Consider the following 27,889-nt stretch of genomic DNA (forward strand, 5'->3'; position numbering starts at 1 on the left):
TTATTAAGAGCAAGCAGGTACCAAATGCCACCCAGACTTTTAAAAAAGCACTTCTTTACACAATTATGGGGGTTGGGGGCGGGGATCCTTAATATTCAATAAAACTCAGAGTTCATAACCTAAGACACTGTTGCATTTCGAACAGCTCTGTGTTCTGCCGGTCAAACTGCAAAGGATTTCTGCAGTGCTGCTGTTTTTGTTTCAGGTTTTCTCTCTTTCCTCCATTTGCCTCACTGGAAAGGACAAAGTTCACATTAGGTTTGTTTGCATTTTCTAGCTAGTGTGAGGCCTGTGTATTTACTTTGCCTGTTGATCACCTAACAGGTATTGCACTGCTCCCTTATCTCCAGAAAATGCCAGTGTCACATAAAATAGTTAATTATACAAAGAATCACATCTGATCATTGCCAAAAGGAAAGCATTTAACTTCAGCGCTTTAAGCAAGCTTCCTCACCTGAGAACACAACACAGCCTCTGAACTGCTCACCAACTCAGTTATGAAAAGTCATTGCCTAAATGGGGTAGCTACCCACCAGCTGCAACACCAACTGTAGAAGCTGTTATTTCCCACTACCCTTTTTTGAGCTGCGCTCAACTACCATCCTGCCTTACCAAGAGTCTATGGCTGATGTCGAGCTTAGACAACCACTCCACTCTTAAAATCAACTAAAATGAATAACCACGTGATGCTAGGGTTTTTTGGTGAAAGAGGGCTTCGTTTCAAATCTCAAACCATATTAAACTGCGCAGGCAATGGATGCATCCTGTATTGCAAACACTGTTTGCAGCTGGAGAGCTGGGGGGGGGGGGGGGGGAGAAGGGAGGAGGAAATGAGATGCAGAAACAGTAAATAGAAAATGCTTAGTCAGCAACTGTTACTGCAACATTAAAGGTGAAATGTAAATAGGCACAGTGCCAAGGTTTAGGTAAGTTTGATAACACCATCAACATCATCATCTTACTACATATATGTGAAAATGTGCATACAAGTGCAACAATTATCACAACGAACTGCAGGCTCTTGGTATAATGGAGACTAAAACAGGCAACATGGCTCGCGCATGCTGCCTAAGCTCTGAGAAAATAAAACTTGCTACTCGAAAGTATTAATATCAATTGAATTTATTACAATTTACTAAGCTCCAAGGCACATTACAGTGTTCTGTTAACTACAGAAATGTATAAAGGACAAACAGAGCATGTTTTTCATGTACAGCATTTTGCTCTACTGTTCAAAAGCATCCGTGCATCAATAAAAGCAAAAACAAAAAACACATGAAGATTAAAAACGTTCAGATCAATAGAAACAAACTGAAACATTTTCCTTACAAACTTGCAACAAAAAGCACCCTCCCCCCAAGAGCCACCCCACCGTTTTGCAAACAAAAAACAAAACCGAAAAAATAAAGTGAAAGACTAACACTCAGGGCTTGTAAAACATAAGCTGTCACCATTTTTGTAGCAATTTTTTAGGCATCAACACTGGCCTTGGCAAAAAAAAAAATTTTTTTTTTTGTGTTTTTCTTCTTCTTTCAGAGAAGTGCATACATTTACAAAAATACACACCAGCAGCAGGTAATCGCTAAGGGCTATTAACTTTGTACCTAGCCAACACACTGCCAAAGAAATGAGAACAGGTATTATGTAGTAACCAAACAATATTATATTCTGTTTAACAAAAACCAGCTCTATCCTTCAAATGAAGAAGAGTACATACCTTTGTTTCAAAATATAGAAACATACGACGAAAATAATGTCTATACATAAGACTAACTTTTGCAGTTTTTTATATTCACAATTCTACATCTTCAGGAGTCTGAAGGGATTGGATTTCCTACTCAAGGGTCTCTCTCCTTTTTCACTTTAACGTCCCCAGCTAAAATGGTCGCGATCTCGCCCTGCATAAACGCCCAAGGCACATTGGAACCGACTAGGGGGCATTTCTCTCCGCTGGGGCAGTAGACTTCGCCAGTCGCCCCTTGGGCCTTGATGCTCTCTCTGGAACAAGGGAAGCAGAACTTGTGGCTGGGCACAGAGGGGCACTGAACAAAGTGGGTGTCCTCCAAGCGTTCGTGGCAAATGGTGCAGCACAGGGGCCCGCTGTTGGCCATGGGGGAGTCCGGAATGTTTTGGGGGTGCACTTGGTCCATGGCGGGGTGGGCGCTGGGGGGAGGAGGGGCCACTTGCAGGTTCATGTCCCCATTGCGAGAGGCCAGGCGGCGCTGGCCCGGCACCGAGGCCGGCGACACGGGGCTGCTGCTGTTCCTGCGGGTGGACGTGGTGGAGTGCACCGAGCTGCCATCCTTGGGCGAGTGGGCATTGCCCAGCGTGTCGGCCACCGACATGAGTGCGGCCATGGGGGACTGTCCGTTCTGGGGGGCGGACTCGGGCGGCGTGGTCCGGTTGGAGTGAGGCCCGAGGGGCGGCGGCGGCGGCGGCGGGGGGCCCCCGCCGTGCACCGCCCCGAAGCCCCCGGCCGACATGGTGAGCTTGAGCGCTTCGCTCTGGCTGGCCATCCACTGCTGCCGCTGCTGCTCGTCGCTGAGCTTCAGAGCCCCCTCGGCCGAGTCCGAGGGCTCGGGAGAAGCTTTCCTCTTGCGCATTGCCCCGCCGCCGCCGCCGCCGCCGCCGCCGGGTCCCCTAGAGGCGGCGGCCGTGCCCTGCGCCCCGCCGGCCCCGGCCCCCGGCCGCGGGAGACTCACCAGCGCTGTGGGCAGCATGGGGCAGCTGGCGTCCAGGTAGGGCTGCGGCAGCATGTCGGCGCCCACCAGCTCCTTGAAGAAGCGCACGGACTCGGGCAGCAGGTCCCCCAGGAGCCGCCAGTCACCGGAGCCGTGCTTCTTCTCGTACTCCAGGTACTTGAAGCCCGAGGAGAGGCCGCGGCCGAAGTCCTTCATGCAGTCCTGGTACATCTGCTTGGCCACGCCAGAGGCGCTGGAGAAGACGGTGCCGGAGCCGCTGGGGTACTCGATGAAGAGCTTCAGCTCATAGTCCATGCCCGGCTTGGAGACAGCGTCGAAGGCAAAGACGCGGCCCAGCAGGGCGTGATCCTTCTTGAAGCGCACCTCGTAGGGGGTGCAGCCGGCCAGAGTGAGCAGTGTGTCCCGCACGATCTTGGGCTTGCTGGCCCACTCCTCGGCCCGGTTCCGCAAGCTCTCGCTGAGCTCGGCCAGCGCCTCCGCGTTGCGCTGCTTCTCCTTCAGCTCCCGCTCCTGGTCGCTGCTGGATACCGAGCCCGGCCGCTTGCCGCAGGCCTCGGAGGACGAGCCGCCGCCTCCCCCGGCGCCGCCGCCGCAGGTGCCCCCCTGGGAGGAGGCAGAGGGAGCCGGGGGACCCCCGCCGCCGCGGCCGCTCAGGCCCCCGTGCGGCGGGGGCAGGGCCACGCCAGAGGCGGCGGGCCCGTTGAGCAAGGTCTGCGGCAGCAGGTTGGGGGGCACGTTCATCTGGGCACCGGCGGCCCCTGGGGGCAGGCCGGACACCAGCCCCCCGTGCGCCCCGCGGCGGGAAGAGGAAGAGGAGGAGTTGGGGCTCTGTCGATTCAGCTCCGGCGGCCCGTCCTCAGGCGGCTTGGGGAAACCGTTGGGTCCCCCCAGCCCGTTGGGCAAGCGGGCGCCGTGGCTGCTGCCCAGGCTGCCCGGCGGCGGCGGGTACTCGAAGCGGCTGCGCTGCTCCGCCGCGGCGGCGCTGAGCCCGTAGCGGTCCAGGCTGGACTGGGTCAGCCCCGCCGAGGCTGCCTTGGAGGAGGCGTCCACATGGTTGAGCTGCTGCTGGGCCGCCGCCGCCGCCGCCGCTTCTTTGGCGGAGAGCGGCACTGCCTTGACGCCGACCGGCGGCGGGGGGCCCGGGGAGCGGCCGTCCTGGAAGCAGCCGTGCGCCCGCTTCAGCTGCCGGGCCGTCTCGATCACGAACTCGATGCGGTCGGCGCCCTCGTAGTTGACGCAGCCCCGGCAGACGGGCTCCGTGAAGTCCCAGATCATGGCCCAGGGCATGCGGGGCAGGTCACACAGGTAACATGACTGTCTCCGGGACGACGACACCTGCGCGGCGGACATGGTGCTGCTGGCCGGGGAAGCTGCTGCCGCCGGGGTCGGGGCTGGCTCAGTGTTCCCCCCCGAGCTGCAGGGGGCGGGGGGGGCGGCTCTCCGTACCTGTTCCTGTCGCCCCTTTCAGCAGGGGGATCGCCTGCTTTTCGTTCGCTCCTGTCGCCGGAGAGGGCTTCCTCTACCTGATCCTGCCGCTGCTGTCCCAGCGGGGTGGGAACCGCTCCTACTGCTCCTCCGGGGGGCTGGGTGGGGGTCGCCTTCTAGCCGCTTCTGTTTCCCTGCGCTCTCTAGCTCTCCGCTGCCGCTGCTCCTCCTCCGGGAGGAGGCGGAGGTGCACGGAGGAAGATGGGGGGGTCACCTTCCACCCGCCGCGGCTGCCTCGCGAGCTCGCACTTGGGTACGTGCCGATCCACCGCCGCGAGCGAAACAGGGGCACCCGCACGGAGCTGTCCGGTCCCGGCTGCGGCGGCTTCCCCGAGCGCCGGCGGGGCGGTAGCGGCCCGGGGCGGGGGCAGCGGGGGGCAGCGGCGGCAGCAGCGTGGCGAGCGGCGCCGCCTGCTCCTCACTCACATCCTCGCCGCTGCTCGCAGTCCGAGCGCCGGGTGCTGCGCGCCGCCGCCTGTGCCTGCGCGCCCCCTCCGCCGCGCCGCGCTCCCCCCGCGCCGCGCCGCGCCGCCCCTCCCCTCCTCCGCGCCGCGCTCCCGGCTCGCCTCGGCTCGGCTGCACCCGGGCGGGGCCCCGCGTCACCGCCGAGCGCCCGCTCCTCGCTCCCCTCCCCCCAGCCGGCGGCGCGGAGCCCACTTGTTGCGCGGGGCGCGCATGCCCGGCGCGCTGCCCGGCCCCCCCTGCGCGGCCGGCCGCCGGGGCGCGGCGGGGCTATGTTTGGAAACCGGAGCGCGGATCGCGCCCTCGCCCTGCGCCCCAGCGCGCGCCGCGGGCCCTGAGCCGCGGGCAGGAGGCGCGCATGCACGGCGGAGGGGGCGCGGCGCGGGGCGGGGGGGTTGTTGTCCCGGCCCGGCCCCCCCCTTGGCTGGGCTTTCTAAGTTCAAATGTCTCGTTTTCAGGATTTTGTAAACCCGCGGATCGCACCGCTTTGCCTCCGTGACGACTGCGCGGCGTCCTGCCACCGAGGCTTGGCGGTGGGATTCCCGTGCGCTCCGGCTGCTGAGGCAAATGGGGGGGATCCCGCCTTAATATCCGATTTCGTGTTTCTCTTTCAGTGATGCCGGTGACAGAATGACACAGTTTCTGTAAGCCCGTGACTGCATCAGAACCTCTTCCACTTTTGATTTGTTTAAATCGGCCATGTTTGCCGAGTGTTTAAGGTTGGGCTGGGAAAGATAGAGCTGTGCGTTGCTCAAGGGTGTAGGAGAGGCCAGGCAGGTGAGTAATCGCTGCGATCTCATCTCGCTAATGCAAAGGGACGTAGGATTTCCCCGCCGCTGTGAGAACACACGGCTGCTTTTTTTTTTTTTTCTCCCCCCCCCTTTCCCCCTTTAAATAGCTGGCTAACATTTGCATAACACTGCTAACAGGCAAATGACTCAAAACAACTTCGGCTCATGCAAATAAGCCGACAATTCATTCCACTGGGAGGAAAACAAAATCCAAAAAGCGCGAAGCCTGCCTTCTCCCGGCCGCCATCCCCCCGCGGCCACGCCGGTGCCCCTGCTCGCCAGGAGGGGCTGTGCGCCGCCTGCTTTTCCTCTCGCTGCAGTCGATGGCCGTTTCTGCGAGCACCGACATCGCCGTCCGCGTCCAGAGAGTACCGAACGCTGCCTGCGGGGACACGGTCCGGCAGGCACCGGCGAGCTGCGAGCGGGGGCGGCCGGCATCGCGCCCCTGGCACCCGGCCGGGCCGGCGGGTGCCCGCGGAAGCAGCGCGCAGCGGGGGGAGCGTTCGCACGTTCCGCGAATGCGGAGCCTCTCCCGGCTGGGCTCTGTTGGATGGATTTCTTTCTTTCAGTACCTCTTCCTGATTCCTTTGTTGCTAGAAACGCCGAAAACCCCGTCCATTACAGGCTTCCCTCTGTGCTTTCAAGGGACTTGGGGTTTCTGTGGCGTGGTGCCACGGCTCCTTTACACATACACACGCCCAGCAGCGATGCGGCACTGAGCAGGAAAGATACCTTGGATTCGGTCAATAATGTTTCAAAATGCACGCGACAAAAAGTTGTTGCCTTAAATAATTCGTTTCATACCACCAGTGTGTCTCATTTCCATTTTTAGTTGTCTAAAACGTCTTATACGTGTCTGGTTATAATCTATAAAGCTGGCAAACAAATTCGGTATGTATGTGAGCAGAATTACTTCACAGGGAAGACTTAATGAAATGCATACGCTGAAGTTACAGAAATGGTAAGACCAGATAAAATACAGTAAGAAAATCAATCCTGACAAAGTGACTCTTTCGGGGAAAGCTTGCAGAAGCAGTGAGCAGAAATGGAAAAGTCTTTGAATTATGTGACTCTCCTACATGCAAATTGGCTGAAGAAGATGCGCTAAAGGAGAGTGGAATTCACACTTAGAAATTTCACACCTAAACTGTGGACATCATAGAGGCTTCACAGAAGCAAGCTTCCAGAAAGGCAGATGAAAGCTGGTTCAAAGTAGAAGTCTTTGCTTCCAGCCACAGTGATTTAGTGATGGCTGCAGGATTTCTACATTGATATGACTTTACTTGACTAAACAAGCATGTGTTCACTCTGATTCATACTGGAAGATCAACTCCTTTCCTATCCTTTTACTGCCCCGTCTTGATCTTCATCCGAGTAGAACTGGGCGGTGGGAAAAGGTCAGCCCTTGCTGAAAACACTCAGGTTGAGCAAGCTGAGGCTTTCCCCTTCATCCCGAGTGTCTGGGAATGCAGAACTGCAGCATATCCCGACTGTATTTCAGCCCCTGGGTTATACAAACCCAACACATGACAAGGCACTCCATGTGCTTGAACCGCCCCTCACCCTGGCTCCTCGCTCCACTGAATCCTCCTGCAAGAAAGCCCTTTTTTGGTAACACTCACCTCACAGGAACAGACTTCTTGGCTCACAAGAGCACTCTTTATAGTGGGTGTAAATAATAATCACCTTAGATATAATCTAGCCTCAGAAAACCATTTACAGGTGCTGTCAACTCCCTTTATAGTTTGTGAATAGAAAAAAAGAGATTAGCATCTGTGACCCGACCAAACTGCCTTTACTTTTACTTGCAGGATACACAGTCGCGGAAATATGTTTGTTTTTCCGTAATGATTAAACTTTGATTTAAACTTTGGTCATGGGCACGTACTGTACCATTACGCAAGCAGCACTTAAGGATGAAGTGTCAGCATAGCAACAATATGGCCAGCAGCAGTGGTGATCTCTGCAAAGCTGACTGATGAAGAGAACTGCAATGTAAATGCAAATAAATGCCACGCTGTGGCACCTTCACAGGGAATGAGTTGTCAGTATCAATCTAATCTGGTAGGGGAAAATAGATTGAACGGTAGCAATGTAACAAAGCGCCAATCTATGGCAGCACTGTCCCTGCGAGGGTAGCAGCGTGCTTTCCTGCTCACCTTCCGTCTTTCCTCTCCTTTGCTATGCGAATGGCAGGGCAGGAGCGATCCAGATCAGTCTTGCTGGATTTATACTAAACACGTCTGGTGTTTATTTAGCTCTGAAATAATCCAGGAATTAAAATTACGTTTAGAGGAGGAAAAGAGGAAGCCCAAACAATGAAGCCATTCAGGTGCCTGATCTGGCTAACTGAAAGAAGTAAGCAAACAAAAAATAGTGTAAGAACCCCCCAGACAGTAGCTTGTTTAATAAGATGGAGGGGAGCACAAGGAGGGATGGAGCTGCGGTTGTGAACAATTGCTAGCCAGCTACTGCTTCTTGCGCAGGAACACGAGTCAGCACTTTGGATGCAGCATTAGGGATTCTGTGGAGATTGCCCGAAGTTTACGACCTGCCAGTAGTCCCAAGGGACAAGGAATATAATTTTCACTGTCAGAAGTGAAATCTACTAACTCCTTCCTTTCAGTGCTAGGATAAATACTGCCATCCGATAATCCCTTTCCCTTTATTTTTATTCCCTCTTTATTTAGAAGTACACACTCATGTACACATTTGTGTAACATTAAAACAGCAGGTGAAGCTTTGATTTAAATGAAGGAATTAAAACAATCCTACAAAACACGGGGTGCAGAAGCCAGCCAGCACCTTTCTGAGTGCCACCAGCAGGTATGGGAAGCCAGAGGTGCAACGCACCACAAAGAAAGAAGCAACAAAACCCAGGTGCCTGGCTACGCCCCAGGTCTGCCAGGCTCTGCTCCATGCCATTGCCGTGTGTGAGCTCCCAAAATACGGGGATTATTGTTGATATGGATGCAAGAGGAGTACTGTTGATTATCAATCAGCAGCCCAGTGTTAATTATGTAGAATATAGGACAGCCTCAAAGTTTGCAAGCAGTAATAGTTAGGAGCCCATGATCTTGGTAGCTTGGGAATGAACAGTCTGGTCTGGCTATAAATGCTCACAACCTGGGAATACATTTAACTCTTTCCTGCAAAGTTCTGGCACTGATCGGTGCAGCAGTCAGAGCAGCTGCTTCCTTCTGTAGATGCTCACCTACAGAAATGGCTCTTCCCTCAGTGGTCAAAACAGCAGCTACAGCTGGAAAAAAATACAAGAACTGGAAAAGAAGTGCGCTCTCCAGAGTGTGATTTACGTGGATTTACCTCACTACAGCAGATCAAATAAAATCCGTCACAATCAAATTACTGGCTTCAAAACAATGCAGAGATTAGCAGTGAACAGAACACTCAGGAGTGTGTGCAGCAAATCAAAACACAAACACTTCAGGAAGGAGTTGCATAATTTTGTCAAATTAAAAGTTAAACAACATTGTCTTCTACTAGGAGCTGCCAGGAAGTGTCAAAACACCTAGTTACAAAGAATAGAATGTAATTACGTGTTTCTGTTTATCATTTCAGTTCTCATCTCATTGTAATTCTGTTTTTTCCTACCATTCTTCAGGCAGTGAGCCTTGCTGACATACCGAGCCTCTTCCCCACCTAGGAACTCTTCCCTCTTTCCTTCCTTCCTTCCTTCCTTCCTTCCTTTTTTTCTTTCCTTGGTCTGCTGTGCAGAGACATTTCTTAATGAACATTGCCTGTCATGTCTGCCAGCTTTACCGGTCCCATTTCCACATTGCTGCTGGAGCAGGGAGCCCAGAGTACAGCCGGGTGGGAGGCTGCCCTGCCTGCAGGCCACCAGCTGCTGAAGCTGGATTGCCGCATGTCCAGCTGAGGCAGGTCTGCAGCCCCCTAACCCCACCAACCACTCGCTTCTGCCCCGGAAAGCAGTTAGGGCTCCTCTTTGAGACCTGCCCCAAATCGATTTTCCTGCAGCTGTCTTTATGGTTTTAAAACCTGCCGGCAAGCCCAGATTTCCGCATGTTAACCTTTGTGAAATCTTACAGTGCAAAATAAGACACTTGTAATTAATTCTGCTCACTCCGCAAGGGACTAGTGACTGGGTAGCATGTTTTAGGCTGGGACATGCAGAGGCTGGGTCCGCTGTTGTTATTTTTACTTTATCCCTGCACTGTTTTCATCTTACATCCTGTGGACGTAGTAAACAATCAACAATAATGAATCAACTGAATCGGTACATTTTTTGAGGCTATTCCCACTGAGAGCCACTTGCACTTTCATGACAGTTAAGAATCTGCCAAACATTAGCTTAGTTACCAGCAAGCCAGGCTCCCCCCAGCCTTCACCCCATACACAGATTGTTTATCAAAATGTGCTGCCAAGAAAAATATCCCTGCTTTTGGCCTCCACCGGTGATTAATAACACTTGAGAACTGAACAAAACTTTACTGTGTTTTCCAAAAAATGGGGGAGGTGGGAAGGAGGGAGTGGGGGTTAAGCAAGAAAGAAAGAGAAGGAAAGGAAGGAAGGGAAAGGAAAAGAAACTGCACTATCTTAAGTTACTTCACATGGCATAACCTTCTTTTCCTCTGTAACTAGGCCATCTGAAAAGACCTAAACCACTTTTTCTCCAAGACCATGTTATAAATGCTGACGAACATTGTTATTGAAAGAAGGATGATATGGACACAGGATAAGGGTGAGAAGCAGGGGTGGGGTGGGGTGTGTGTTTCTTTTATTAGCACATATCAAGATGAGCTATTGGGGGGAAACAAGAGAAAAAAAAAGATCATTTACTTTCTTTTCAAGGACTGTTGGTAAAATTCCTAAGGGAGACTAAGTGCCAAAATTAACTGTCTTGGTGTATTACTTTTAGACACTACTGCCTGGGTGAATTAAGTCAAGTCTTCAAGCAGCAGCCAAAGATAGCTGCAAGCTGAAAAAGAGGCACTACATTTCCTTGTTTTGTGGTGAAACTCACAAATTTGTGGAGATTGTCTTTGCTCCAGGGTTTTTTTCATCTCTCTCTCTCTCTCTTTTGCCTTCTGGGCTATTTTACTATTTTATATTTGGCATTATAAATGTGTTTTGTAATGGGACAGCAAGGTAAGAAGCAAGCAATTGTTAAGAAAAAACAGAAAAGCAAAAAAAGTGAGTGCAACCATGTAAACTCTATCTATTTATATGTATACATACATGTGATAGTATATATGCATAAGTCATATAAGGTATTTTTCATTACTCTGTACTCCAAAAGACATTATTTAGTAAAAGATAATAAACAGCTCTTGAACAGTGGGATATAGACTAGTGAAAACAGTTTACTGAAATTAATGATGCTGGATTGAACCAAACCTTCCCTTTGGAATTAGTGCCAGACATAGTTTTCCTGAACCCTGTCCAACTGCCTGAGCGACAGACAATTTTCATTCTATTTGTGCTAAAGGCTTATGACTAGTGCTGGAAAATGAAGCCCTTGCCCTTGATCTCAGTGCAGATTTAAAAAAAAAAAAAAAAGCAGAACTGTGCCAATTTGTTTCCTCTGCCAATAGAAGCCCTTGTGCTTAGGGTAATGCAAAACAATAAAAAGTTCACATGAAAACTCTCCATTGAAAGGAAACCCACCAAGAGCCATGTATCTCTGCTACATGCATCAGCCAGTTTCCGAGATTCTCACAATGTCAGCAAAATACAGAGGGTAAGGGCTGAAAATATTTACCAGCCAGCAATACTGTCTTCTTTTTCTATTCCACTTCTCACTGCTATACATTTGATGATGATTGCTAAAAAAGTACTCCACTGTAAATAACCACACTCTCCCTTCTGCTAACACCAGTCTCCCCACGCTCAGGTACTGCATATAGATTTGGGGCTGGGCAGCCCCTGTGGCCAGAGCTGATTCTGTTTCTGAGGGATGAAAAATACACATTTGACTTACATGCCCCGAGTAATAAACAGTGGCTATACTGTAGTGCTGTCAGCCAGCTAATCTCCAATTGCTTTTTCCTAGATTATTAATAAAATTAGAATCCCGAGCAGAAGGCGTTTGCTTTCATTGTACAGTCTGCACTTGTGACATGGTACATGTGGAAAATTTTGAGTGCACTGCAGTGAATGGTCTGGGGGTTAGTTTTTAGCTTCCGCTAAGTACCTGGCAGGCTGCCACAGCTGAAGGATTCTGGGAACTGAAAGGCTCCCAAGTACAAACTGCCAGCATTAAGCAGTCCTGACAGCTCTGCTCCTTCCACACTTGGCAGCAGTTCAAAGTGCTCTTTCATTTGAAAGGCTGGAAGGCTGCCATGTGCAATGCAGATTTGCTGTGCCTGCTCTCATAAGGAACTGATAAATGCCGTTGCTGTTGCCATGGGGACAGGAGGCTATCAGAATGGCCTTGTGATCTGCAGCCTCTCAGCTCTGCAGGGTTTTTTTTTTTTTTTTTTTTCCCTGAGATGGTGAAATAAATGTTCTAGAGAAGGTTAACTCTTGAAGGACAGGAAGCGGTGGTTTGAACGGACAGGGTGAGCCTCTCTGTGCATGGCTCCTCCAAAGTGCTGGGAACAAGATTAACACATACCTGCCAACTGTCCCTGTTTGGGAAGGACTGGCTCCAGGGATTTTTTTAAGGCCAGGAGGGAGGGAGGAGAAGGAGAGACCTCCTTCTCCCCACTCAGTCCCTTCAGATTTCTCTTCCCATTCAGGATGTTGCAGCATAATTAAAAGGCCATCCCCTCTCTTCCCCTCACTATCCCCACATACAGTTTGCAGATGCTGGTGGAAATTAATCAGTTTACCACTGGATCTTGTAACACACCCGATGTCTTTAGCTCTCATTAACATCATTGGACAGCTAGCAGGATTAGACCCATTATGTGCACTCTGTGTGTGTGGTTAATGTGAGTAAAAAGAATGAAGTGTCATGCAAACCTGCATATTTAACAGAGATCTTAGTGAAGATGCAAGTCCTTCGAGCGAGAGAATTTCGGCTCATCCTGGCTCCCAAGATTAAAATAAACACACCCTTCAGCTACGCGCAGTTTCAGTGTGTATATAAATGAGTGTGCATATCTACTTCTGAAAAAGTGTAGAGAAAAATACAGGCGGCAAATACTGCAGCCAGAATTTATGCCCTTTTTCCTATGTCTTCGTTTTTTACATGTTATTTCTTTCCATCTCTGCTACAGCAATAAATTTGGGTTCCCTAAAGACATTTTGCTGCAGTTCAGTAAACTGAATTCTGTTTAACCAAGGCGAAGTCTGAGCATGACATCATAGCGGGGAACAATGGAGTGCATCACTCCTCTCCCTGACCATGCAGCAAACTTCAGGGCAGCGTTTAAAAAGATCAATATGGGCATGGATCTGTGTTTACAGAGTGCATATAAAACTCAATAAGCATTCAGATAGTGGCATAAAACAGGAAAGATAAAGCAGGGGGAGAATTTTGTTTATATACTGGAGTGTTAGCAGTTGGAGGGCTTTTGTTCAAAACTGGGAAAAAAATGAGCCACCCCCCCACGTGAACAAATCCCCCCTTCATGGCTGGCCGCCTTTCAGAATTGTATACTTGGATCTTTCCAATATATGTGAATGGTATTATATGAAATGGCATGTTAAAACTGAATAAAGAGAATTCCAACCCAAACTGGACAGATAATCTGGTTAACCACTTGATGGTTAACCTGTAGCTTTTAAAAATAAATACCACCACTCTTATTTCAGTTTCACTTCACTTTAGTTTCACTTATTTTTTACTGTATTCCTTGTTCAAAAGCTTTTTGGTTGTGAATGTGTTATGCAAAGGTTTGAATGAAGAAAGTGGTCATTTAAAAAACATAGAAGGGAGAATGTTTTAGAAATGACACAGAAATACACACTATACATGTGTACACACACATATACACACACATGCACCCTTTACCTTTTCTGAATTCTCTTTTAGCTTCTGTTTTCAAACAAATTAAGGCATCTGTGATTCTAAGTTTTGTATCTGACATCAAATCCTGCTGGTTAAAACAATCTGCATATGCAAATTTAGATAAAAGCTAGTTGTGTACATGTGCAAAGCAATTTCAAAATTGCAAACAAGGCTGCATTTCACAAGCCTTTGCACCATATCAAGCTAGGCCAAAGGAAATATTTCTTCCTGACTGCTTTGGATTTTTTTTTTTTTTAATAAATAAATTTGAAGTTAACTGTAATTCTACTGTAATTTCTTTACCTGATTCTCTCTGGGTTCTTGCCTACGGTTGTCATGGTAATTTGATAATTCTGGCTTGCTCTCTACACATTCTGTTTGTCTCACTGGATTTCCTGATTATTCAGAAAACTCTTTTAAAAAACCCTCCCGTCTCTCGCCCTCTGCCCCCGTTCTGAGCTCAATCCTGCTTTTTTCATTCCTCTAGCATAGAGGAATGTATATTACTTTGCTACAAATCTACTAGGGTGAAACCGTTTGCTCTACTTACCTGAAAATGGAGATAATGAGATAAGCATACGTAGTACAGCACTTCTTATATTATCTTTCATAGTCTATGACAGGGGATAGAGAGGAAATGTGGAAAGATAACTGCTTATAGATTTCTTGTAAAGTACTTGGATCTTAATCCTATAGATATTATTTAGGGTTTAACTGCTGCATTTCTGACAGCAGAAACATGTATTTAACTGTTGCCTTTTCAAACATGACAGACACATTTGTACCTAGAGAGAGAGAGAGAGAGAATATATTCTCTCTATATGACAGAGTAGAAGCAATATTTTTATTCAGGGACTTGGGTGACAATTTATGCCAGAAGAAACAAACTGATCATGCTTTGAATGCACCAGTGAAACCAAAGAAAAATACATATTGCTATGTAATATTTAGCTTCTTGCGTAGTTACAAAGGGTTTTGTGTCATTGATGTGTACATTTTTTAAAAGCACTCAGTTTAGATTATGCATAGAGAATATATATAGACATATTATAGATGTGTATATAATATACATGTATGACGGTACATAAACTTGCTTTTTTTGGGGGCAGTGGTTCACCCACAGACACTACATGATTTTTATGGTAAATGCACAGAGCTACCATATGTATCTACCGTTACTTTAAATAATTAGCTTGAATATCACCCCCCACATTACTTCCTTTGTCTAGTCTTTGTACATTTAGCCTCTACACTTTTCAAGAAAGGGTATGTATTTTACTGTGTTAGTCAATGCCTCATATAACTATACTTTGACATCATTAGGATCTCAAAGAATTATTTCAAGGCAAATAATTCACCACCATTAAGAGTCCTAAGTGAAACTATAGTCCAATTTATTACAATTTAGACCAAATAATTTCCTCTATATGCTGTCTTTCCAAGGTATCAATCGAATCTGCAAATTCTGCTCTCTGACCTCTATTGCTTTTTTCTTCTTTCTCTTTCTTGTACTGGAAAGCACATTTGGGATTTCTTACTAAGTCCTTTTGATGGCGTCACGCTGTGGAATCTGCTAAACTCAGTGAGCATTCCAGCTGTGACAGCCCCTCTGCCACAACCTATTGCCATAATCTGGAAAATCTGTGACATCATCTGACAGTCTGTGACATCACCCTGTGAATCACAAGACCAGAAAAAGTTGCTGTTCGTTAGTCACCATGAATTTTAAAGGTGTCACAGGTAGCATTTGGCATGCAACTGCAATGTTCACACTTGATTTTAACTGTGAAAATGCTGCTAAAATAACCCCTTGTATATAGAATCTGTCTGGAAACTTTTCAACTGTACAAATCATACTTTCTCCTCTACTTTGATTTTCAGATTTCTATTTTCAGTAAAATGAAAATGACAAATTTTATACAATCTCAGCACAGTGCAATAAATCAGCAATGAACCTATTTTCTCTTATGTGCTAAAACCCATGTATCTCCTACTGCTACTCAACAGAAGAAACAGTTTCAGTGAATCACGTGTAGGACGACTACTGTTAAAATGTTCTTAAATTCACTTTAAACTCCTATTAATTCATGTACTGCTACAAGGTGGATACTGCAGAAACTCAATAGACTGTATGCTTCATACCTAGCAGAAAAAATATGGCCCCTCTCTTCTGAAAAGAAGACTGAGCAGGGGAGTGCTCTATTTTACATTCTGCTAACACCTAAGTATTTTGAAAAATATATCCAATAGCATTTATTATTTGAGCAATCATAAATATTTCCAAAGAAATTATAGTTGTGAAAGTGACCTACATGCTGATGCTTTTTTCTTTTCCTGGAATGTTGTTTACATACCTGCTAATTGCTAAAATTCAGTAATCTGTAGTGATCTTACTTTTATTAGTGTAAATTAGCAAAGTCTTGCTGCACAAATTACTAAGGCTTTGCCACGCAAATATAATAGGTTCAGCTATTTCTTTTAAAAGTCAGTGTGCTCTAGTCCATTTTTTTATTACTGTTATCTTTAGTTCTGTGAAGCTTTGGAACATTTCCCAGTCTGGATCTATAGAAAATTTCCCGGGAAAATGTATAAAGAGCCTGTGTTCTGCTTTACTCTGTGCTGGCAGTGCCTGTGTGCTTTTGGTGAGCTAGGTCTTTGAAGACCTAGCCCATGCATGGAGTCCAGTCAGGCTGAAAAATTCAGCAGTTGAGACATTTTACAATCCAAAATCTCTTTTAAACAAAGGTGTGGTTTAGCAGGACTGGCTGCTTCTGACCTCTTTCAGCCTCTTATTATTGCAGCTGCTATGATGTAAGGCTGAGTATGGTAGAGCTAAAGTAGCTGAGGCTCAGGGAGAAATGCTGAGAACAGCTGTTTTACTGTAAACATTAACATTAACAAGGGTTTGACTTCATTTGCAAGCTGGGAGCATTCACAGTTTCTGCACAAATAATACTTTGGGAATTTGATCTAGATGTTCACAGCACAAAGAAAAAAAATTATCCCTTCTATATGTTACTGCAGCTTAGAATGAAGCAAATTCTCTGCAGAGAGATGCATCCCATTAAAATCAACAGGGAATGTTTCACATTAATATACAGCTTCACACAGACGTTACAGACATACACACATGAAAAGATGAAGCAATATTTATCTGCTTCAGCTATTTCTAAAGCTCCTATCACGTTGGTATCTAAGTGGCAATTAGATACCAAAAATATTCAGTTGTAGCAGACACTGATGTCTGCTGATTATTGCAGAGCTACAAACAGAATCCTATCCAAGAGGGCAGAGAAGGATTTGAATGCTTTCCCCTTAGCTCGGTGCTGCAATTCATGGATGTTAGGAAACAAATTTCAGACCTCATTTCCTTCATTACATTCTCGAGGTTGCTTTATTCTGAAGCAAATGAAAAATCTCAGACAAAGTGACCTTTGCAGTGAGTGGGGACATTCACTGACATCACATACATCTGCATATGCACACATAGACATGTGGGCCAGATCCTCCAGACACTGAAAGCTGGTTTATTGTCACATAATCAATGCAATGGAGTCTGTGAGGCAGCTCAGCCAGCTACTTGCGCATCCGCCAGTGCAGATATGACAAAGCCTCAGCTGGTTGCAGCCACTGCAGGGACTGCAATGGCTCTTCATTTCTCGAGTCCTTATGAAAGACATACAGTTCAGAAGTGGCTAAACCAAGCCTATTTCTCACAGATCCCCAGTCACCAGACAAGTTTCTTGGGTCCAGTGGTAGCCGGTGCAAAATACAGTAGCTCTGCTGGTGTTACAGTTTACACTAGAGACCACACTGGCAGGGAGACAACCCCAGGATGATGCAAGGATGGCTTAAAGCTGCATTTTCACCACCCTCTTTGAGGCCTGCCAAGAGCTGCTTGGCCAAAGCTTGGAGTCTGGGCAACAGTCCCTACTTACAGACTCCTTCTAGAAACTCCCCATATTAAATATAAATGTATATAAATCCTGACTATCTTCCCCATTTGTTATTATTATGGTTCACAGGCTAAGTAGCATCAACAGCCCTTTGATAAAAGACCAAGGGAAACTTGGGGTCCTGAAAGGCTTGTTAAAATTCATCACTTCCAATAAAAATCTTAAAGTTGTGCCTGTGCTGTTGGATGTGGACCCCTTTGAATGAGAAATAAAATTAACCAATTGGACATTTGACCTTTATAATGTTCCCAGGACATTTCCGACAAATCTGCAAGTATCAAATTTAGTATCTCTCTAAAATTCAAAGCTGGTTAACTATATTCTGTTCTTAAACTGTGTTTACGCAGGACAAGGGGAGGTTTTGGGTCTCTGTCCTGTTTTATGGTGTTAATCTATTGTACAGTTGAACAGCTACTGTCTCCTCCTCCAGACTGGCTGTGTTTCTTCAGATTATGGTTTGTTTCTATGTTTTGGGATGAAATAACATAAAACTGTCTACCTGGTACAGCTGTAAATATTGGTTCTCTTGCATTCCTGTATATAGTGGAAAATAGAAATATTCTGAGTGCCATTTATTCCTGACCCCAGGCATGTTCAAATCTCCAATTAAAGTTTCATCATCCATGTGCGATAATTGAGGCTTTGAAATGCACCTGGAAACATATCTCTCTTTCCTTTCCTCTGACAGGATTTCAGAGCTCTGGAATCATATCTGTTGTGAGTTGCCTTTCCCCTAGTCATACTTTTTATTGAACAAATGTTCAAAAAACTACTCAGTTGTTTGCCTAGATCTTGTAACCAAAACAAGGCCCCATCCTGTCCTCTTCCCACTGCCCATGCCTATAATTTCTTCTCAAGCTGAATGCTGGATGGGGCTAAAGCCAGCATACTATTACGTTTGGAACAGGTTCTATCCAGGAAAATGATACAAATGAACCTGGGAAATAAGCTGCAGCTTGAGAAAGTAATAAAGCATGTTACAGTGCTCATATGTAACTGGAGATGGAGGAGCTGCTTCCAGAACAGGGACTGGAAAGGACATACTGGCACCTGTGTAATTTCTGAACCACAGAAGTAAAATTCTTTCCTCTCTGTCTTGGCAAGTCCAGAGACCAGATGAGATGCCGTGGCCTGGCCAAAAGAGAGACTGCTCTGGCACTACAGAAACCTATTCTATAGCCAATTCCTCCTGTGATAGTAGCTCTTCTCACCACCTCAAAAATGCTCTCTGAAACACCAGCCCCAGCTGCAGTTTCTACAACTGGATGAAACATCTGTCACCACCATTAGAACCATTCACACAAAGAGTAGAATAAGACCTCACAGCACCAGGCCAGCAAAGAGTAACCCTGCTCTAGGCTGGCGGTGCACATTCAAGCAGCTGTATCAGGGCACGGTAATTCTGAAAGGCACCTAATGCTCTTTCCTAAGGCTCCCCGAGAAAACCAGGTCCAAAAGTTTGGATTTTGTATTGAAATTCTCCATTAAACATGCTTGTAAGTCGAAACATTTGGTCTTGTTCTCTGTTCCCATTTCCTCATCCCACCTAGAAGCCTTCTTGTCTATAAACCTGTCAGACATACACAGTTGTCCACCTGAAAGCAGGTGAAAACAACAAACTCATCACCCTGGTAATTCACAACACCAGCCCACACTGTTTTTGCTGTGTTAAAAACAGAACTGTCAGGGTATTCAGAGATAGGAGAGAGGCTGACAATCCATACCTAAGCATACAATCCAACCCTACTGACACACAATCCAAATTGGAAATACCTTTTTTTATTTCATCCATTCCTCGATTTGTCAGAAATAAACCCTCATTTCTTAAATACGATACTGTATCTGAAAATCGTCTGCTACTGCTGGCCCTCGCTGCTGTTCTGCTACTCCTGTTGCCACCATAACCCACTTCCAAATGTCCTTCATACCAGTGAGCCACCTCTGGTGATGAAAAACTGCATGTATATCCCTTCCTACCTCTCCCCATCAGAATGCTGAACCAGTCAGGTTTAAGGATTTCCTCAAATTTCCTTAAATAAAGTTCCGGCAGAACTGTAGAAGTTTAGGCCAGAAACTGAACTCCCAAAAAGCCAATCATATTGAAAATGTTCTGGTTTAAAAAAAAAAAAAGGGGGGGGGGGGGTGGTTCCCGTGGTTTTCTTCAAACATTTTCCACAGTCAGTTTTTCTCCCCAAAACTTCATCTGGAAGGTGTGCATTTCTTCCAATCTAGGCACTCTTTTGGGGAAATGCATAAAACACCAAACTGTATCTCAAACGTTTTTGATAGAAAAACAACTTGTTATCTGAAAAAAGGCATAGTCAAGCTTCTGTAACGGGAAAATGGCTGCATTCTCTAGCAGGTCAACTATAAACCAAAAAATGTACCCTTAGTCAAAGTTAAAGTCTGACCTGATTTTTGAAGCCTTTAATTTTAAAGCTATCTTGAAGAGCCAAAAGAATAATGGAGCACTTGTAAGAAGGAATACAAAAAAATGCCAGTGCCAAATACACTGGGAAGTGAAATGTGATGGAGAAAGTGCATCTCTGAAATACATTTTTGAGGTGACAGCCTGAGGAGAAGGTCCAATAAGGGATCCTCACAGTGCCAAAGTGAGTTTGGGATTTCAGTACTGGGTTTCTAGAGGGGAGTTCAAAACCTATATAGAGCATGGGAAAAATTAGGCACCTCTGAGCATGGTATCCAAAACATCTGTTTCTATATTTTATCCAGACTATTTATATGAAATATTTAAGAAACAGTCGTGAAAGCTGGGAAGGGAATCTAAGGCACTGTCTGCCAGATAGGTGCCTTAACCAGTACAGTCATGCTTTCTCTTACGCTTTCTCTGCTCTCTGTGACTCCCATTCTCTCTCTCTGTCCCAATGAACTTAAATTATTTTCTGCAGCATGGCACAGTTTCAATAGGAAGGGTGGAGAGTGCCTGCCTTCAAAACAGCCTGCAGTCTGGTGGTCAGGCTGCTCTCCTGGGACGTGTGAGTCGGAGTCTCCTCACGCATGGAACATTCTTGTGCTCACAGACAGGAAACAGTGAGGGTGCACTTGAGAACTCACCTTGTTTTTTCTAATCTCTAACTGCTGTTATACAGATAATAAAAGGAAATATTTAACAATAACCATGAGAATTACTGACACTTATAGACACCTTTAATCTTTGAGATTCCAAAGCAAACAATGGGCTATGCTGAAGCAAGTTTGCTCTTTGGACCTAGCAGAAGCACCCAAGAATGCTGAAATGGGCTTTGCTGTACTTCTAAAAATGTTGTAATGCATGTTTTTTTGTGAGCTAGATCAACTCCATAGGCTGAGTCAGAAGAAAATTCTGCTTGCACGGTAACCTTTTTTGTCCACTCTGTGGAGAATTGCTAACACCATTTCAGCTTTAACCTCCCTCAGCTCCTTCTGCTTTCCTTGAGCAAAAGTACAGCAGTTGTATTTAAGCCTGTGCTGGAGCTCAGAGGGGTAAGTCTTACCCACAGGTATGTACCTTTGAATCACATTACTTACTATCATTTTATCATCTCCTGGGGCATCATGCAAGCAACAGTGCACAAGCTTAGGCTAGGAGATGAAGAAAACTTCAACATGTTATTGAAAGTGCAGAGAAGAGCTTGAAGGAAGCAGAAGATAATAAAGCATGTTGGAATTTGGCCAAGACAGTAAGAATTAACCCAACTTCCAACAGCATACCATGGGATCTACTGTAACTACAACTATGGCCAGGCATCTGCCAGGTTGTTGGTTTCATGGGGGGTTGACACTTTTGCAAGTCGGTCCCCTTTGAATCTACTTTAATTCTTACTATATTTAAACAAAAGAAAAAGAAGAGGATTTTCCGAGCCTGCACAGCTCCTGCTGGCAAAGCTATACAGAGCTCACAGAACAGTAGGAAGGGAACTTTCCAGAATATGGATGTCTCTTTTTTTAGCCAAACCAACATTTGCTGCTCAGATAATGACAGCCCGTCAGTCTCAGGCTGCCTCTGTGTTGCAGCTGGCCAGAAGTCCTAGCAGTGCAGGTCCTACTTCCAGGGTTACTCCATCACCCCTCCAGCTCCTGCACTTACATAAGAAGCAGTTATAATGGCCCCATACTGTGCCTCCATTTGAGTCAGTCTTTCTGTGCCAACTGCTGTGCATCACAGACCTTGTATACTGAAGGAACAAGAGCCAAACCTGTCTCAGTTTCTGGTTTTTTGACTCAGGAAGTTTATGCAATGCAGGAAGTTATGGTTTCCCCAGGCCCTTCCATAAACAGTGTCTTTGGTGAGCACTTTGCTCCTCTATGACCCAATCAAATCAAGGACAGTTAGCATATAAATAATTTCATGTCTGTATTCAAATGTTTTGCTGAATCTGGGTCTAAATAAAGAAGTAGAGAGAAAAAGTCTCCTAAAATTATGGATTCAGAATCTTTGTGTATACCTTAGAAAATTAAGGATGAACAATACTTTTCTAATAGCTTCATTAACATTAATTCCTTCCTTTCCTATGTAAATATAGAGTATTTAAGACTTGTAAAATGTGTGCTTTTACTATTAGGATTTTGATTGGCTGTGATTTTTGCTTTCGTATTTTTTGCTATACAAACGTATGTGGTTTTCAATTTTATGCATTAAGGGTGACCAGTTTTGGCTATGGTAAAGAGGATCTCCTTCAAAAGCCTTCCCTTTACCAGCAGAAAATCTCTAGCACAAGACAGATGAGAAAGAAAAAGGAATGTTACCTACTCTGTGTCAGCCAAAATGACATCCTAAAACCTTAGCACGTGTTCTTCTTTTTGCCTGATTCACACAAATTCCTACTGCTATGTTTTACTATAGCATTAAAGAATTTGAGTAATTAGATGTTGAATACAACTCAGTTTGTCTCTCACAAGCAAACACACAGAGACACATTCAGTAATACATTCTCACCATTTGTAATTATGAGTCTTTACTGTAACATTTTCCACCTTGAAAAAAGTCGTAGAAATATACAGCATGTGGATGCTATTTTAACTTAACAATTTCTTTTTCTCCGCTTCCATTGACAATGACTACATTGGGAAAACACATATCCTAATTACATCTTCAGTAGGCATGTCAGAGTGCATTTTATATGCCTGGGTCATGCAACACGGGCTGCACACGCTATTCCATTCTGAGGACCTTTCAAGGAGACAGGCTGTGCCCATGCTCCCTGAGCATACACTGAATGAACAGGTAAGAACAACAGCCCAAGAGCTACCCTCTGGCTCTGCATCCCAGCAACACAGATCCCTGCAGCACTTTGACTCATTGGCCTCATACACAGCCTGTGGCCATATAAACAGGGCTTCAGCCAGCACTGTCCATCTGCCTCAGCGTTGCAACTTCGACACGTACGCAATGCCTCTTGCTGCAACTTCTGCTGCTGTTGCTGCTGCTGCTATTGGTTTGGATGGGATCAGATTCTGAAGAGCTAACTTGGACACAATGGGATGGAACACAATGGTTTCCAATGACCAGGAGAGCACTTGGGACTGCAGGCCTCTCCCTCACCCTAAACAAAGGGAGATTATTCTATTTAGAACAGAGCATCTCTGCCACTTATCGCCTAGCTTACTCCTGTAGCGAAGCCTATCATATACAGATCTCTTGCCCAGCAAAAAAAGGGAGAGGGAGGTGAGCATGCACTGGAAGGACTGCTTCATGTTCTACAGAGGGAGAATGGACAGTGACTACACCACTTCAGGATAAAGAGTCACTCTGTGCAAAAAACGGGACCCTGCCCACCAGCATGATAGGCTTTATCCTTGTATCTGTCAGCACTGCAATCTCCTCACAAAGCCTGGACATTCCTGACTCCTGCAGCCAGTGCTGCAGTGACAGAAAAGTTCATCATCAGGTGGCCAGCTCAAATGTGCTCAAGTCCACCACCCCCAAAAGGTGTGGACCACAGTTGCCCTGAGATCATATGGCAGTTTCCCAGAAAGTATGCTCAAATAGAGGGAAAGGGGCCAAGAGATCAGCTAATTGTGCCTGGCACAGAGGCACTTTGACAAAGTTATTCAGAAAAGATTTCACTTTCTGGCCTACAGAGCCTTGCTGAGTACAAGGCAGAATACAAGGTCATCACGACAGAGTGTACCCAATGAACATATGATTCCTGTATTTTGTGGATTAGGGTATTGATTGCATTTTGATCAGTGCTATCTGTCTTGTGCTCTCCTGGTCATGTTGTCCTACCAGCCAGGGAGGCAAACATTTGTATTTCATCAAGCACTAAACTCCTGATGGGCAGGGAATAAATGAGCTTTCGATCAACATTTTAAGGCTACCATGTCCTCCAAAGCTTTTCCTGGGGCCCATGGGAAACTTTCCATCCAGAATGGACATGCAAATAGAGCTCTTCATAGCAACTTCTCAAAAGCTAGCACCAGTGTAGGCAGTGAGTCTGGCTTCTTGATGGGGAGACAAGTCTGAGAAGCCATCAGTTTATTTTGCACCAGAAATCGCAGATGAAGTGTAAACATCCTCTTCCCCATCAAAGGGTGATTTTGGTGGTTGTGGGGGTTTTATTGGATGGGTAGTTGGTAGAGGCAAATGATAGAAGTTTGGGTTGATTAATTAATGAGAAAGTTAATCATGGTGTTAGTATGGCAAAGAATCATGGGCTTGAGTTGAGTTGTGGCATGTCATTAAGGAGGCGTGGGTGGTCCTCTTTCTTCAGCTTAAAAGGCTAGTGCTGATACATAGCTTCTTAATGATTAAGATTTCTGAGCATTGGCCATAAAGATTCTTGGCCAAGTGGTGATAAATGATGTCTGATTTAGTCATACTGGGATTGTGTCAGTTTTCACTCCAAAGGTGGGGACTGCTCAGGATTGGAGGGCATCACCAGCAGTGACAATAACGCAGATGGGAGATTCTATGGGAATGCATGCGGTGATCGACTTCTGGTAGTCTGAAGTGTCACAGTGGAAGTTCTGTTGTGGGGATTATATATGAATCAAATGTTAGGTCCTTGAAGTCTGTATATTCGTAGGCTCAATATCATTGAAGTCCAATGGCTTTTAAGGTCAGATCAGGTTCATCAGTTTCATCTATCATGTATAGGATTTGTAGGAGTGGTAAGCTCCCTATTTCTCTTAGCCACTGTTTTCCCCCTCCTCTTCCCTCATGACCCAACCCTTCAGCTCCTCATGACTGATGTCTTATTCCCCAGGAGTGTCCATGGGCTTCAGCGCCTAAAAGGAAGCCAGAGGCTAGTTAGTGTGATTTTCCAGTCACTGGGTTATGTGCATTTGGTAGGAGCTCCCTCCTACTCTGCTAGAAAAGCTTCTCTCCTGTGAATACCTTGCCCCTCTGGGGGCACTCCATTCCCTCCGTTCCATCCCCAGTGCTCACCACACATGCTATCTTCACACTGTGCATTCTGGACCACGGTTTTTCCCTCTGTACAGGATGCCTGTTTTGGTACACACATGAAGGGCCAGGAAGGAGAGTGGAATAAAACATAAAGAAAGTGTCAGCATCTAAAAATTCAGAAAAAATGTAAGAGGGCACATTTTTGTACTGCACTATTCATTTTACAACTAGCTCATTATTTTTCAAAAAAGCCCAAACAGAGCAATAAATTATTTATTCTCAGCAAACAAAGTAACTGGGGATTTGGGCACTAATAAGAATATAGCAGAAGGTTTGGAGGTCATGTAGAAAGATCTTAACCTGACAAAAAGGGACATAAATACTTTTACATTTACCTAATAAACTGTCTTTATCTTAACTCAATTTTCTCACTTTCACTCTTCCAATTCTCTCCCCTATCCCACTGTGGGGGGAGTGAACGAGTGGCTATGTGGTACTTAGTTGCCAGCTGGGTTTAAACCATGACACATCTCTTCTCCCATCAATTCCTGCTTCACACTGTCCACCAGCAAGATGCCAAGTTTTCTGCAAAGCATTGGAAGTAGCAAGGCCAGAACACTTCTCAGGATATCTCTGGAGACCTGGAGCATGATTAGGTCTAGCACAGGCTGAATCTGTACTGTTTGCCTATAAACCAAAGCAAGCTTCTCCTGCCCCAAGACCTATTTAGTTTCCCTTTTAGTAGAAAACCTTTTCATAAATTAAGCTTGTGTTCTGTAGAGATGGATGAGGGATGAGGACACCAGTGTGAAACAGGGATGCAAGTTATACAGGTACACACAAAACAGAACAGGGCATCTCTAGTTTCAGCATAGTCAGGTAAACTATGCTGTTACCTGGGTCAGGTAAACTATAAGGAAAAGTCTCAGGTTAAGCCCAGTACTTCTCAAAAATATCAATAAATGTCCAGATGTTTCTCTTCAAACTACTACCACATTAACTGGCAGAGCACCAATTTCAGATTAAAATAGTCCAGTGTTGATACAGTCAAAAAATCAATTGTATTTCTAATTATGTTAGTGGGAATAGAGGCTAACTGTACTAAATTAGGACTTTCATTCTAAGACAGAACACAAGTTAGTTTTTTGTGTTCAAAAGTTACAACTTTTGAAATCCCACCTAATATGGGTAATAATACTGTGCACTGTAACAGAGATTCCAACTAGCTTTTTACAGAAAAAAGGGGCTGTGACTATACCTATTTTTAAAATTCAGTTATTAAAGTGTCTTTGAATAAATTGAAAATAAAACACTTAATGATCAACAGCATTAAAGAAATGCTAGTGAATAGAGAAGACGCAAATTGATGGAAATTGCAAGATAAAATTATTCAATTTTATATTTGGCATATGTGGGTTTGTTTCCAGCCAACTACCAAAAAAAGTAAATTGTTTTGTTATGGGCCTATGTTTCATATCAAGGTCTTCACAACTCTCACAGTTTATAGTGACTAAAAATGCTGAAAAGAGAAGACAAAGATATTTTTTTGTGTTTTGAATGCTCTTGCTAACAAAATCTATGATGCTAAAACCAAAAGCCTTTTAAAATGTTATTTTTCAATGATTAGGCTGTTTAGTTTGTTATTGATTTCCCTAAATATTGACAGTGAAACAAATCTGATCTTTGTCAGGGTTGCTTCTAATCAGTTGAGCCTTCTGAGTCCCATGTATCTATCTATAGCTCTTTCCCCTGTTACATGTATCTATCTACATGTATTTTCCCCGTTCCAGTTTCAGATCTTCCTGGGAAAGTTTTGCATTTGTCAAGAGCTGTATAACAGAGTAATAGTCACCCAGTACTTGACATTGTAAGGCCTTGGTTTGGTTGCTTACAACTGCCAAACTTTAATCATTTGAATTTAAATTTTCTGTGCTGTTTGCCTCAGGCTGATACTTTGTACAGTGTTGGTATAGATCTCTCTGTCTTTCCAGATGCATAACTTAAAGAAAACTATATTGATTTGTCAATGATTAAAATTCTTACACTTGTTTTCAGAAGGTTTGGTACCTCGGTGCTTCAGAACTGCAGACTAAATGCTAGGATAGCCCTGGTAGGGAGAAACTTTGTTCCCTGGGTAATTCATGCTCATAAGGTGGAAAACAGCCTGACATATGAGAGCCTACAATGGGCACTCACTACATATAAGAGGCTAGTAAGTATATTTGTTGGTTATTTCATCCACACTGAGCACATCCTAATACAGGCTGAACTGAGCTGACAGCGAGTGTCTTTCCAAATACAGGAGACAGACTGAAGAGAATTATAGCAGAGCATCGGTAGCCATTAGCACATGTACAGCACCAGGACAAGGCTTCCTGAGTCCCATCGTTCCTGTATTGTCAGCAAATAGCCATGAAATCCCTTCGCAAAGTGCTTGTCTCGTTTTGCCTTTAGAGGCTGGTTCTCATAAAGGATAGCTGCCTGTTGTTAAGGTCAGTTAGCTCAAATGGTAGAGGTCTGTACAAGCATATCTAAGTTCCAGCTCTACTAACAATCCATGTGAGACTTAATGTGGTTCCACATAATGGAATTAACACAGGAAATTACACATAAAGAGATTATATTAAAAGAATATTATGGCTGCAGAGTAAAACACTCCAAAATTTTAAACGTTAAAATTCACATTGCCATGAAATTTTAATTCATTCTTTTCTTGTTGTTCACATAGAGCAAAAGATGAGCAACAAGGTTAGAACAGTGGGTACAAACAGGTCCCAGGAATCAGCTGCATTACCTTGTACTTAGCAGAGGACACATACTTAATTGTTGTGCTGAAGAAGCCTCTGCAGCCTAAACATGAGGACAAGGGTACTGATGTTTTATCAGCCATTCATGTACCATGTAAATATTTTCAAAAATAATTGATCTTTTTCATCAGTGATGCAGATCTTTTCATCATCAACGGTACTTAATGATGGGTGAATTTAGGCCTCTCTCTTGTCTGTGTTTATCTCTAAAAGACAGAAAATGACTTCATGTTTCTACGAGTGTGAGACTGGTATAATACGACCCCTGATAATACGGTTAGCATAACTAACACCATTTTACGAGGCAAAGCCATTCTCTGTGACTGAGTCACATATGAGTTCCATTTCCCCTCATTATCAGGCCTTGAAGGCCCTGTGAACCAAACAGACAAACAAACA

General features: G+C 45.2%; 1 protein-coding gene across 2 annotated transcripts; it reads right to left on the reverse strand.

Annotated features, from left to right (window-relative positions):
• Nucleotides 1-1,106: 1,106 nt before the first annotated feature.
• Nucleotides 1,107-4,969, reverse strand: IRF2BPL (interferon regulatory factor 2 binding protein like). Of its 2 annotated transcripts, XM_040601177.1 has the most exons (2): nt 4,149-4,969; nt 1,107-4,037 (listed from the first exon to the last, which is right to left on the reverse strand). In XM_040601177.1, exon 2 carries the CDS (start codon nt 3,987-3,989, stop codon nt 1,839-1,841), a length of 2,151 nt encoding a protein of 716 aa, XP_040457111.1. In that variant the 5' UTR covers nt 3,990-4,037; nt 4,149-4,969; the 3' UTR covers nt 1,107-1,838. The 2 variants fall into 2 exon arrangements, with proteins under 2 accessions (XP_040457111.1, XP_040457110.1); XM_040601176.1 differs by having other exon boundaries at nt 1,107-4,967.
• Between the last annotated feature and the right edge of the window lie 22,920 nt (nt 4,970-27,889).

Source organism: Falco naumanni, chromosome 7 (assembly GCF_017639655.2).
Source record: "Falco naumanni isolate bFalNau1 chromosome 7, bFalNau1.pat, whole genome shotgun sequence".
In the NCBI taxonomy this organism is placed as follows: Eukaryota; Metazoa; Chordata; class Aves; order Falconiformes; family Falconidae; genus Falco; species Falco naumanni.